This window comes from Rhizophagus irregularis, chromosome 19 (assembly GCF_026210795.1).
Source record: "Rhizophagus irregularis chromosome 19, complete sequence".
NCBI lineage: Eukaryota > Fungi > Glomeromycota > Glomeromycetes > Glomerales > Glomeraceae > Rhizophagus > Rhizophagus irregularis.
In genome coordinates, this window is record NC_089447.1 from 909,380 (window position 1) to 922,750 (window position 13,371).

The following is a 13,371-nucleotide window of genomic DNA, read 5'->3' on the forward strand; positions in this document are numbered from 1 at the left end:
ATTTATTATATAATAACCAATTTCATGTTCAATGTTTTTTTTATCAGATTCATTGTTTTCTAAAATAGCATCATGAAAAGATGATTAAAAGTTAGATTTAACTCTTCATTTTCTCTTTCATAAAATTCATTAACATTTTTTAAAAAAGTTAAAGAATTGTATATAGTTTCAGTGATATCCAAATAATTAATTACGTCATATTGTAGCTTATTTTTTATTGAACGAGTAGACTTTATATTATTTTGGCAACATAAACACTTTTTTAAAGCAACATCTTTTTTATTCAGAAACTTTTCATAATTTCGAAGAACATGACACCCTTTACAGATTTTGTTTTATTGGCTTGACATAATTAATAAAAAAATAGTTCATTAAAATGAAGAGAAAAAAACTGATTTTAAAATTGATCAAAACAAATCGTGCATCAAATAAATAATTGATATAAGATTACCAAAAATTAGTATCTGAAATTATATGTAATTGGCAAATTAGAATCTGGCTTAGAGTTCCAAGTAGGTTGACCAAATTCAGATAACCTGACAGGTTGACCTGAATTTTTCAGGTCAGGTTTAACAATTGCAATTCAGCATCAGTTCAGGTTGTAATATTAATATAACTTGAATGACCTATTGACCTGAAACTATGATTTTATATAATAAGCCAAAAATTACTTTTTTTTCCATTATAAAGTTAATTTATATTTTATTAAAAATAAAGATGAAAATATAAAGTATTACTAATTAAACTAAAATAAAACTTTATATTTTAAAAATAAAGCCAATTCAATTAACCTCTATTTTAAATTATAAAAATAAAAGAAAAAAAAAAATAAGTAAAATTAGCATTTAGCAGTATTCTAAACTAAAAGTTTATTGTAAATAGAAATTTAGCTAATTTTTGAAAGAAATAAAAATTTCTAATCTGTAAAAAACAAATAAGAGTTAACTTGTTATTAGATTAAAATAAAACTATTTTGTTTCTATTTTTTAGTTTATTTTATAGCTATCTATTAATTTTTTTAAAATTTCCTTTAATTTTATTATTCTCTTATATAGATTTTATTTGAAGTTTTTAAAGTTCTTTTTTGCTTTATTTTTTTTATTGCCAGATTTATACTTCTAGTTAGAAAGTTTTTTTAGTACTGTTTTTTTTTTTAATTTACAAAGTTTATACAGTCAGAACTCTATGTACCGATGCTGTTGTTTTGGGAAAAAATATCAGTATATCAGATTATCGGTTCATTATGAAAATTTTGTATACCGATATTATTATATTATGTTGATCAATATTGGTATATAAAAAATTTTTTGTGATCGTTTGTATAATGAAAAATAAAATTTAATAGTTTATAGCAATAATAATTGAAATTTATTATCATTATTACAGTATACTGTATTAGAATATTAGCATAACTAATTAAAACTATTTAATAGTACATATTATTGAATAAAACTATCTAATATTATTTGCTTTGTGTTATTAATGTATAATGTCAATATTTAACATCTTAATTTCTTTAAGACATTTAATAATTCTGGGTTAATAGAAGTATCTGATAAGTATTCAAAAAATAAAACAAGATTATCCAAGTGATCCAGGGCTTCTTTAGTAAAAATCACTTCAAAGGATTCTTCAGTTTCTGGTTCAGCTACTTTGGTAGGCTTAGATTTTACTATAGATATGATTTCTTCATCAGTTAAACTTTCATCACCTTTCAAGTTGTCATCTATATGAAGAAATTCTGTTACATCCATGTGATCATCAAATGGAAGTTGGTAAATCAACTCTTGTATCTCCATTTCATTATGAATTTCATCATGAAATATTTAATCATCTTTTTCAATTTCACCATCCATCTCATCCTGTAGAAGAATTCCCATATGTTTTCAACAATTAAAAATTGTCTACTGACTTACAGAATTCCAAGCATTTTTGCTAAAATTAATAGCATTATAAGGGGCGTGCCAGAAATTATGTGATTTAGTGGGTGGTGAGGGGTCAGGTCCTGCAATCAGGTGTCACAATATACCTTTTATGGTAATAGTATATCTTTTATAGTAAATAATATATAATTTGTTTATTAAGAAGTTTTTTTGCAATTATCTTACCATCTAAAAGTCCAATTTTAATGATTTTTTTTTTGTTTTATAAAGTATAAAGAAAGCTACAAAATAAAAAAAAGTTTATGCAAATTGAATTATTGGATAGTAATATAATTGTATTCTAATATATATGTAATATATAGTAATTTATTTATTAAGAAGTTTTTTTGTCAAATTAACTTACTATCTAGCAGTTCAATTTTAATGAATTTTTTTTTTGTTTTGTAAAGCATAAAAAGGTTTACAAAACAAAAAAAAAGTTTATGCCAATTGGATTATTGGATAGTAAAATAATTGTATTATAATATATATAAAAGAATCTTGCTAATTTGCTCTCCAGGTGAATATCACCCAGGTGATTTCACTTATAAATAATTTGCTAAAATCAGGTGATTTCACACGTATAAAAAATTTTAATAAATTTAATGGCAAATCTTATTACATAATTTTTTATATTATATGACAATTATTATATAGTTTATTTCGTTTATTTCCTAATAAAATAGCTTGTACATGCTATAAAAAAAACTAACATAATTTAGTTACCAATTTATTAAGCATTTGGACATCGTGGAGCATAATGACCTGGTTGATCGCATTTTTTACAATGTCTTTCTCTTTTTTTATCGACTTGACTTTCTACAACTTCTTTACAATTTTTATTGGTAATGTTAGTTATGTCTCGAATATACTTTGATTTTTTTCTTTGGGATTCACCACATGACTTGTATTTATTAGGTTGTCTACCTTTATGTTGTACTCGTAATGGATCACCAATATGCATAGAAGTCAAATTTTCCTGTTGTTCGGATAATTCTGCTTTTGTATTCTCAATAAAATATTTCACTTGATCAACAAATTCATCAACCTTATCAGTCTGAACAGCCAAATCAAGAGCTTTTTTAGCATATCCCATGCCAAATCCATATTTTTGTTTAGGACCCTGCAATTGTACAACATTAGGTGTTTACCTAAAATTCATAAGATGTTGAAATGAGGGTTGTTCTGACTCATCAGCTAGAATATTTTCTTCATTATGAAATAATACTATATTTTTCTCACGCTGTTCAATATTATACTTATTATTGTTATACCAACGGTATGAAATAAGTGATATATGAAATTGCGCATTAGTTGAATAAGACATAACACGGAAAAAGTGTCTACATATAATTCCTCTGTTAATAAGCTAAAGACAAGTACATAAATGTGAACCATCATTAAGAAGAATAATATATTGTGGTTCTGAATTTTGTCCACAATGTCTTGTTACTTTCCACACTTGTAGAATATTATTATAAAATATTCTCTACTAATAAAGAAAATAAAGATTGAGGTTGGTCATAGTCATCCTCTCTAGCTATTTCTTGTTGATAAGAATCATCCATCATCTAAAGAAAAAAAGAAAATATTTTAATTGTTAATAACTATCTTTAACTTTCATTTTTTATCAACTATTAAACTTACTTCTAAAAGTGGTTGCCAATCTTTAATTAATACAGTGTCATAGTATAATGACTGAGCCATTTGATCGCGTTGCTTTTGAAGAATTTGAGGTGTTAAGTATTCACGTAAAATTTTATCAAGATTTGGAAAGTATTCATCCATTATAAAAGGTATTCCTCTTGTTGGAATTTCATTTTTACATTCACTTAATATTGCTCTTTTTGATTGTTGGTCAAATATCTTTTGAATTTCTCCAACAACATCTGTTAAACATGAAGGCCTATTTAATTTTTCTTTAATAATTCTATTAGTTACTTCTACTCATTGTGTGCTCTGAATTCCAGCAGTAAAATTTCAGTTAATAGCGAAATGCGCCCAACTTTTTTTACAAGGATATAAAACTCTTGTAAGATATTGTTCGCAAGCTGAAAATTCATTAATAAGTTCTTCCCATCCTGTTTCAAACTTTTTAGGACATAAAGAATTACGCATTGCTAAAAATTTAGCATGAAAGGGTTTAAATTGGTCTTGCAATTTTCCCTTAAGTTTCTTTCTTAAATTCAGTTCTATATGAAAGATACAATGAAAATGATGTGTTTCCGGATAGTTCTTTTTCACAGCTGATATCAAGGCTGGATCAGCATCAGAATACAAGGTAATTGGTATAATATCACAAGAATTTTTTAATTCTTGTAGAGTCCACGAAAAAGTTGCTTCTGTTTCATCTTCCAAAATAGCCGCCGCTACTATTAAATTTCTAAAATTATTGTCAACAACTATAACTAACATCAATATCATATCAAATTGATTAGTCCTTGATGTTGTATCAATAATTACAATATCATGATATTTTCCGTAAGCATTAACTTGGTCTGAAGACATCCAAAACAGCGAATTTAATCTTCTTTCTCCAACATCAAAGCGCGGTTTTATAATCCATCTTGGATCATCATCTTTTTTAAGATATAATTCGGTAAGCATTTGACATACATCATTTTTACTAGGTTTTACTTGTTTTTTAAATTGTTGAATAGCATTACTTAAGTCTTTTTTATTAATTACTTTATCTGGAAACAAGGCTACTAAAAGGTTATATTGCGTTGATATGTCCATTTTTCCTTGAATTGTCCAAAATTTTACTTTTTCAAGCATTTTGTCAGTTAGCTTTCGAAATCTTGGTGCTATTTCAGAAATATGGGGGTTCATCTCATGGTTATGTTTACCAATTATACTATTAATCCGAACTCCATTTGAAAATTTGGGAAATGCGAGATTAATGTGTCAAGGACATCTGATCATTTATCCCTTCTATTTTCTGCTAAAATAACCTTTTGAGCTTCATGAGTTTGGCCATGTGTGCATTCATATGTTCAGCGTCTAACAATTGTATTATCATTTGGATCTAATACACGTCTTATTTTATGAAAGCAAAATCCATTTTGCTTCGCATATTCATCAAGGTATGATTTGGCAAGTTCCCATGTTTCAAATTTCATTCCTTTATTTAACTTTAATAATCCATCTTCTTCTTCTTCATATTCGCTATCATCATCATATTCTTTGCTGCAATAATCTTCTGAATCATCTTCCACTTCCATTTGAATTTCATTATCTGTTTATGATTTTTAAAGAATAGATCAAAAGGTTATGTTAGAATCATATCATATCAGGGGAATTATACAATAAGAGACAAATAACAGGTTAGAATCAAATGATCATAACATTCAGTTACTTACTATTTTCTTCCTGATGATCGCTTTGATAATCTATAATATCTATCATACTTTTATTTACTATTTGAATGTTGCTATCTATTTATAATTTTTAAGAAATAAATTAGAAGAACACGTGAGAATTAACTATCAGATTAGAGGAATTATCCGAATAAAAGGTCAGATTCATTTGATCACAATACTCACTATTTTCTTTCTGATGATTTTTCACCATACATTCGTTTTCTATTTGGATTCTATTATCTTTTTCATAATTTTCAAGGAATAGGTCAGAAAAATCATATGAAAAATTAAGCATCAGATTAAAAGAATCGTATAAAGAGTTATGATAAGAGTTGAATGATTGGTCAGAATCATTATATGAAAAATTATAATAAGCGTTGAATAACAAGTCAGAATTATCGTTATATAAAGAATCATAAGGAAAGGTTGTAATATCTTCCATTGTAAAGTTTTGCATTAAAGTTTATGTAAGTAATACACTAGAAGCAACGAGTGATATTAATTTTATCTTGCAAATAATTTTTTAGAAACGCGAAACAAGCGAAGTTTTTTAACAAAAACAGAAAAAGTAGCGTTTGGGAAAGAATTTTTAAAACGGGTGGCTTTGATTACATCATTTATAAATAATAATGGGAATGATCAAATGTAAATAATTATATCATCGTGTAAAATTAATGTAATCAGGTGATATTGCCTGAATTAAATTTATTCGTATCGAAATTATTAATAAAATTATAGGTGATTTCACTTAAGTTAAATCACCCATATCAAATTTATTAAATTATAATAAAATTAATAGGTGATATCACCTGAGTTATATCACCTCCGGTTAAAACTAGTTATAATCTATATAAAATATATAGTAATTTATTTATTAATAAGCTTTTTTGCAATTATTTCACCATCTAGTAGTCCAATTTCAATGAATTTTTTATTTATTTTATAAAGCATAAATGGGGCTATAAAACAAAAAAAAGTTTATGCAAATTGGATTATTAGATAGTAAACTAATTGTATTATAACATATATGTTGTACCTCAGATTGATTCTTGCCTCAGATTAAAACTCACGCTGCGTGAGATTAACACCAGATCACATGCATTACATATATGGTAATTTTACTATGTAGATCATCACGTGTATATACATAATTCGTCACATCCTATTGGTAGTTTTAATCTGAGACAAGAATCAATCTGAGGCACAACATATATATATTAATATAATATAATATATATTATATGTATTTTTTTAGCCAATCAGAATTCAATCACATGGTGGGTAGGAAGGGCTAGGGGGAGTAGAAAGTGAGTAACATAGATTGAATAATTGAGTAACATAAGATCACATAAATTACTCAATCTACGTTACTCCTATATATAAGACACGGAACGTAAGATGAACTTTATCCACCTTACTATACATGCTGCCCAAATTATTTTGGGATGCCATAATTTATTCGGTTTATATATAATTTACTATGTAAAGTGCCAAAATAATTTGGGATGCCATAATTGAATTTGGGATTTTACTTATAATTACGGCAGTCCAAAATAATTTGGGTGGCATGTATACACCTTACATTACTCCCCTTATATATTATACAAGTAATATATAAGGAATTTATATTACCTTACATTCCGTACTTTATACAAATCATGTGATATAATTTTTATATTTATTTAACGATTTTAATGTTAAGTCATTTTTATATGAAAAAAATTACAAATACTGTATATGTGTTTATATTTTTTTATTAAGTATTTCACACAATATCCTTTTTACAATATTTAATTATTTAATAAAGTTATTATTACCACTATATTATATTATTTAATTTCCTCCTAATTCTAATAACTTTTTCTTTAAAGATAACCTTTCCTTTAGAATCTTATTTCTCTCTTTTTCAAATTCAAGGATATCTTTTTGTTGTTGTCTATTGGGTAAATTTGATTCTTTTAAAGCATTTTGAGAATCATAACTATTATCAATATTTGAAATAGTTGTTTTTTATTTCTTTGTCATTCTGTTAGTTTTTTTTGTAGTATTAGATTTTCTTTTTTCTATTTAAATAATATAACATATTTAATTAATTGTTTCTAATTTAAATAAAAATTATTATTACATATAGAAATTGTTAAATACATACGCGATTTTTTTTCAGAATTTTCCATTCTTTTTAATGAAGATTTATTCTTGTAAGTTTCAGGAACATTATAAGTTTGAAGAATATAACTAGTTATCCATTGTATTTTATCATATAATTGTGCACTATACATTGATATAATTTTTTAGAATTAAAAAAAGAATTTTGTGTACTGAGCTACAAATTTTCTTAATTAATAAATATTTTATCTATGAATAGCTCCAAGAAGTGATAAAGATGTACCATTTCTATTGACATTTGCGTGTACTGATTCACTAATATTTGTGTCAAATCTTGTAAAATTCCAAGTTTTTATAGGCATTAATGTAAATGCCTTGAAAATGCCCACCCGCTTACTTATAATAAAGGTCACTGTAGAAAATTAGCCCTTTACTAATAGTTTTTACCTTAAATTCTATTGGTTAATTAGCTAAAAAGGAAAAAAATCATAATAATGTAACATAAAATTTCCTTTTATAGTAGGATCTGCAAAGAATTTTATATATGATTTTTACCTTAGGCCTGGAGGTGACCTATCTTATAAGTAAGTGAGGTTCTGCCAAACTGCATTCTTTGCTTTTGTTATTCACCCAGTCTAATAATTAAATTATAAAAATTAATAATTATTATCAATAATAACTGGTTAGATGAATATAAATAAAATGTTAATTACCAATTGCTTGTTTATTTTGTATGAGCTTTATTTGTTCAAGCACATTCAGAACTTTAGCTTTTGTCTCAAAATGTGGTATTGCATACATCATTTTTTTAATTTCAGTTGGTATTTTAGATTTTGTCTGATATTTCTATAAAAATAATCATATAAGATATCATATTAAATATTTATGATAAAATAATAAATTAAGCAAACTAACATTTACCTATTAAAGTGAATTAAACAGATTTTATAAATATGTTTCAAATGCTCAATAGCAGATAAATAAGGATATCTGTTATTCAAATACTGTCCCAAACCTAAATATATCATAATTTAATAATCAAATAATTTTCAGAAAAATCAAACAATTAAAAGTGAATGTGCATCCACCAATATACATCCTATTCCTTTACCATCAATATGATAAAAACAAATTTCACTATTTGTGTCTTCCTTTACAACTGAAAACACAGCTGCAAACATATTTTGATATGCATCTACGCTTTCATTGTTTGTAAAAACTCTTGCAAATGTCAAAGCTATAGGATAAATGAAATGATAGTATTGAATTTTCAGATAAATTGGATTGGAGTTTAAAATTTTAGACGTAAATTAAAATATAAATCAAATTTTCGCATATGAAATTGAATTATTGATGATTAGTTTAATTATTAGAAATTGTATATTAAGTTCAACAAAATTTAAAAAAGTTACATACTTTTTTGAAAATTTTCAATATAAGCAACTAATTTCCATTCTTTGATTTCTCCTTAAATTCTTTTAAATGCTATATCAATTTCAAAATAGGATAAATCTAATAATGCAAAAGATTGCTCTTTTCTCATACAAAGAACAAGTATCTGTCCATTTTGGAAAAATTCTAAGAATTATTTAATAGTGTTTGTTAATTCACTGATTTTAATCAACTTAATAAATAAACCATAAAATGTCAAAGTAAAATTACTTATTTTACATATATAAGCATCATCTAAATCTTTATTTTTTATAAACTCATGCACAGTACCTATTATTTAATGATAATATAAATAAAAATAAATACTCTAATAAGTTTATAATGCTTAAGTTTTAATATTTCAAATAAGTACTAAAAATATTTTGTCTATGTGGATGTTTTGATCTTTTTTCTTTTGCAATTAAATAATTGACTTTTGATTGATTATTTAAGCTTGGATGAATGGAATTCAAGGATAAGCCATTTAAATATGTTAGCAGTGTTAGTTCTAATATTTTTTAAAAAATAAAAAATAAAAAAATAAAATAAGTTTAAGAAATATATTATCACAAAATTTTTATTTAAAAAAGACTTACTAGTCAAAAACTTTCTAGCTGTAAGATTTGACAAATTTTCATCGTTCATAATAGATTGTAAATCTTCAACCAAATTTATTGGTATTTTAACAGGTAGGGGGAGGAGGATGTGCATGTATGTCCTTGGAAATTATCACAATATAGGGGCATTTTTCCAGATCTAATGGAATTATACAATAGAATCTAACTTGACATGGTTTATGTATAATTAAACCACCATTAGTAACTGTATTGTTAGAAAATTTATGTGGAAAATCTAGCAAAAGATGAAAAATACATATAGAAATAAAAGCATTTAACAGTTATATTCAACATCATTATTAAAACAAATAATAGCAATTAAAATTTCTTACAGCATTTTTTATTTTTTGAGTTATATGGAAGTACAGTATAACAGTTATCAAGAGCTGTATTTGATGTAAAATCCTAATAAAATAAATATAAATTGATAAGCAATAGAATAAACAAAAGAATTTAATCTGACATGTTGACATGTTAATCATATTTCAATATATAAATGTATAAATAAATGTATATATACCTTTTCTGTAGAATTAGCATAAAAGTTGTAATTTTGGAATAATTCTTTTAAGCGCTCAATATTTACATTTAAAGGTATCTTAAATACCTATGAGATTCCCCTTTTTCCATCTATTATATACATGCCACCCAAATTATTTTGGACTGCCGTAATTATAAGTAAAATCCCAAATTCAATTATGACATCCCAAATTATTTTGGCATTTTACATAGTAAATTATATATAAACTGAATGAATTATGGCATCCCAAATTATAATTATGGCATCCCAAAATAATTTGGACAGCATGTATAGTAATCTATTACATCCAATAAAATATTTTGTTGAACTACCTTCACTAAGCTATAATATATTTAATTGATTTAATGGTTAATTTAAAATCAAAAAATTTAATTATAAAAAAATTAATTATTTATAGACAATTATTATACATACTACTTTGTGTCTGCAAATCTTTGGACTTCCATTACAATTTATAAACTGACAAGAAGTTTTAGAACATATTACAAAAAAACTACAAGTATTATTTTATTATTAGTTTTATTGTATTCAAATTTATAGGTTTACAAAATCTAAAGGATCTAAAGGCAAATGACTTACTTGATTGTATACTTTTCAATTGAATGTTTATAAGTATTGTATATATTCTTATAGGTATTGGTTTTAAATTTTACTGAATCATGTGAAGAATTTAATTCTTCAGCAGAATGGGAACACATTTTAACCTCATGACATTTCCTTATATTCTTCATGGCTTTTATTCCAAGAAATTCACATTCAAATTCATATGCCGTCCCACTTTTGCTATCCATTGCATATTAAATATTTTTAAGGTTAAAAAATTCTCTTGCCTTTTTATTATCAAATGCAGATACACTATAAACATAAGCTATTCCATCTTCTAAGGTTTTAGGATATTCTTGTAATTCTAAATGAAATTCTATATCATTTATTATTAAGTTTTTCCCAAAATCTCCAATAGTTAGATTATTCTAATTGTGGCATAAAAATCTTTAACTAATAATATCACAATGTCATACTTCACTTAATACTTAATAATATAGTTATCTCAAATTTATTCATAGTAGTGTTTTATTATTTTTCATTATTAGATAACTGAAAATCAGACTCCACTATATTAGTTGTATTATCAAAGTCATAAATAGTTTCCATTTTTTTGCAAAGATACAATCTAAAATAGCAAAAACAATATTGTTTACAAATTAATAATTTGATTTTTGCAGAAAAACTGTTGTATTACACTACTTACAAGAACTTATTACATCTATAATATTGAAAATTGTTGAAATAGTGTGAAAGCCAAAGAGTCAAACACAAAAGTCTAACACAAATGGAAAAAAAATTTAGGACAAAAATGTAAAAAATAAAAAGATTTGTTAAGATGATGTGGTCAACACGTATATTATTGAATATTCAAGTCATGATTATATAATAAATAATTATAACGCGTTATATTGTTATTAATGTACTTTATTTATAGATTTATGTAATACAATTGAAAATAGTAAAGGGAGTAACATATAGTAATTAAAAATTCACATTACGTTCTATACCTTTTTAGGGGAAGTAACGTAAGCAAAATGTATGATATTATGCTACTCACTTAACCATCTTATGTTATTTACTTTCTATATACTTAGGGTCAGATCTCTAATTGAGCATAATTACGTGATTTCTGGCACGTCCCTAAATATTTAATGAAACAGTCTCTTTTCTTAATTCTTGTGAAATTTCATATGCCCTGATTCTGTTTCTAACGAGTAATTTTTGATACTGTGCCTGAATTATTAAAGAATTACATAATTAATACAATATAATTTGAATCTAGATTGTAAAATTTTACTGTGTTTAAATTAATTAAAAAACTATCACTCACTTTAAAAGAATTAATTATCCCTGCATCACAATTGGTGGCAAAAAATACACAGCCACATTTATTAAATTTGTATTTTCATCTATGATATGCACTGGTGCATTATCAACCAGTAAAAGAATGTGGCGGTCTTGTAATCGTATCTGTCTGTCCAATTTTGTGAGATAATCATTCTATATCAGAACTTGCATCCAAGCAGTTGAATTCCAATAATAATTAACTGGTAAATCTTCCTTTTTTTTATGTAAGATTCGTGAATTTTGATAAGTATGGATAAAAAGTGGCTTTAATTTCTCAGTCCCAGTTGCATTGCATGTAAGCAGAAGTGTAACATATTTTTTTGATTTTTTTTTTTTGGAGAGTGGCCTTATGCTAATATCTTTGATGGTTTAAGATCCAAATACAATCCTAAAATATAAACAGTAAATATTAGAATATTATTCAATTATTTTAAAGAAAATTTAGGATTACCTGTTTCATTACAATTGAAAATATCATTTAAATCATAATCTTTAATGATTTTACGTAAAATCTTTCTTTATTCGTCTAATGTTTCTAATAGCGTACTTTTTGCTTCACCCTACTTAACATACTATTTTAAACTGTGACGTTCTTTAAATTCATTAATCCATCCATTAGAAGCTGCAAAATTATTAACTTCAAACTGCTATGCAAAAAATTTAGCTTTTTCATGTAAAATATTAATATTAATAATAAGGGGTTTAGTACGAAATCCTGAAACTCGAAATCCTGAAGGTACATAATCCTGATACTCGAAATCCTGAAATGTCAATATCCTGAAATATCAAAATCCCAAATTGACATAATCCTGACATTTCATAAATCCGACACTTCATAATCCAGAAAAGAAAAATACTGAAAAGAAAAATCTTGAAATTTATTAATAAAATAAAGAAAATCAGTATTATGGGGTATCGGAATTATAAAATTTGGGATTATAACAATTTGGGATTTTGACAATTTGGGATTTTGATATTTCAGGATATTAACATTTCAGGATTTAGAGTATTGGGATTTTGTACCTTCGGGATTTTAAGTTTTGGGATTTTGGATGGATCCCAATAATAAGATCTGCAGCAAAGTGCATTAGTTATCCATAATAAAAGAGCCTCCTCTACTTGAGAGAAGTGAACAGGCTTTTCCCTCTGTTTATTTGACTCTTTTGAGTCTAGATTTACATTCAGCCACTTTTCTTTTTTTTTTAAGATATCAGAAACTATATTTTGCTTAATATTATTCAAGGTGGCAAGTCCTTCTTGAGTAGGCTGTGACTAAGGTTGCTTGCCGAAACCTAGGGGTTTAGGCAAGATGGCGTTTCGCCGAAAAGCGAAATTCTGCCGAAACTATATTAAAGTTATATTAAAAAACTGGCAAAACTTTGGAGAAAGACGAAACTGCCGAAACTTATTATAAATGCCGAAACTGCCGAAACTCTGCCGAAACTATAATAAATCTATAGTAAAATTTTGACGAAACTAATCGTAGGATTTTGAAGAGG

The 13,371-nt window shown here is 25.5% G+C and overlaps 4 protein-coding genes across 4 annotated transcripts; all 4 read right to left on the bottom strand.

The window, feature by feature from the left end:
* Positions 1-1,499: 1,499 nt before the first annotated feature.
* Positions 1,500-1,799, bottom strand: OCT59_010706 (uncharacterized protein; the record flags this gene model as incomplete). The annotated part of the gene is made up of 1 exon (XM_066136070.1): positions 1,500-1,799. One exon carries the CDS (start codon positions 1,797-1,799, stop codon positions 1,500-1,502), a length of 300 nt encoding a protein of 99 aa, XP_066000740.1.
* Positions 1,800-2,655: 856 nt separating this feature from the next.
* Positions 2,656-3,018, bottom strand: OCT59_010707 (uncharacterized protein; the record flags this gene model as incomplete). The annotated part of the gene is made up of 1 exon (XM_066136071.1): positions 2,656-3,018. The coding sequence occupies one exon, from the start codon at positions 3,016-3,018 to the stop codon at positions 2,656-2,658; it is 363 nt and encodes a 120-aa protein (XP_066000741.1).
* A 379-nt stretch (positions 3,019-3,397) lies between these two features.
* On the bottom strand, positions 3,398-3,873 carry OCT59_010708 (uncharacterized protein; the record flags this gene model as incomplete). Its single annotated transcript, XM_066136072.1, has 3 exons — positions 3,398-3,493; positions 3,570-3,811; positions 3,864-3,873. The coding sequence occupies 3 exons, from the start codon at positions 3,871-3,873 to the stop codon at positions 3,398-3,400; spliced, it is 348 nt and encodes a 115-aa protein (XP_066000742.1).
* Positions 3,874-4,918: 1,045 nt separating this feature from the next.
* Positions 4,919-5,726, bottom strand: OCT59_010709 (uncharacterized protein; the record flags this gene model as incomplete). Its single annotated transcript, XM_025323845.2, has 3 exons — positions 4,919-5,160; positions 5,285-5,359; positions 5,468-5,726. 3 exons carry the CDS (start codon positions 5,724-5,726, stop codon positions 4,919-4,921), a joined length of 576 nt encoding a protein of 191 aa, XP_025189515.2.
* Positions 5,727-13,371: the final 7,645 nt, after the last annotated feature.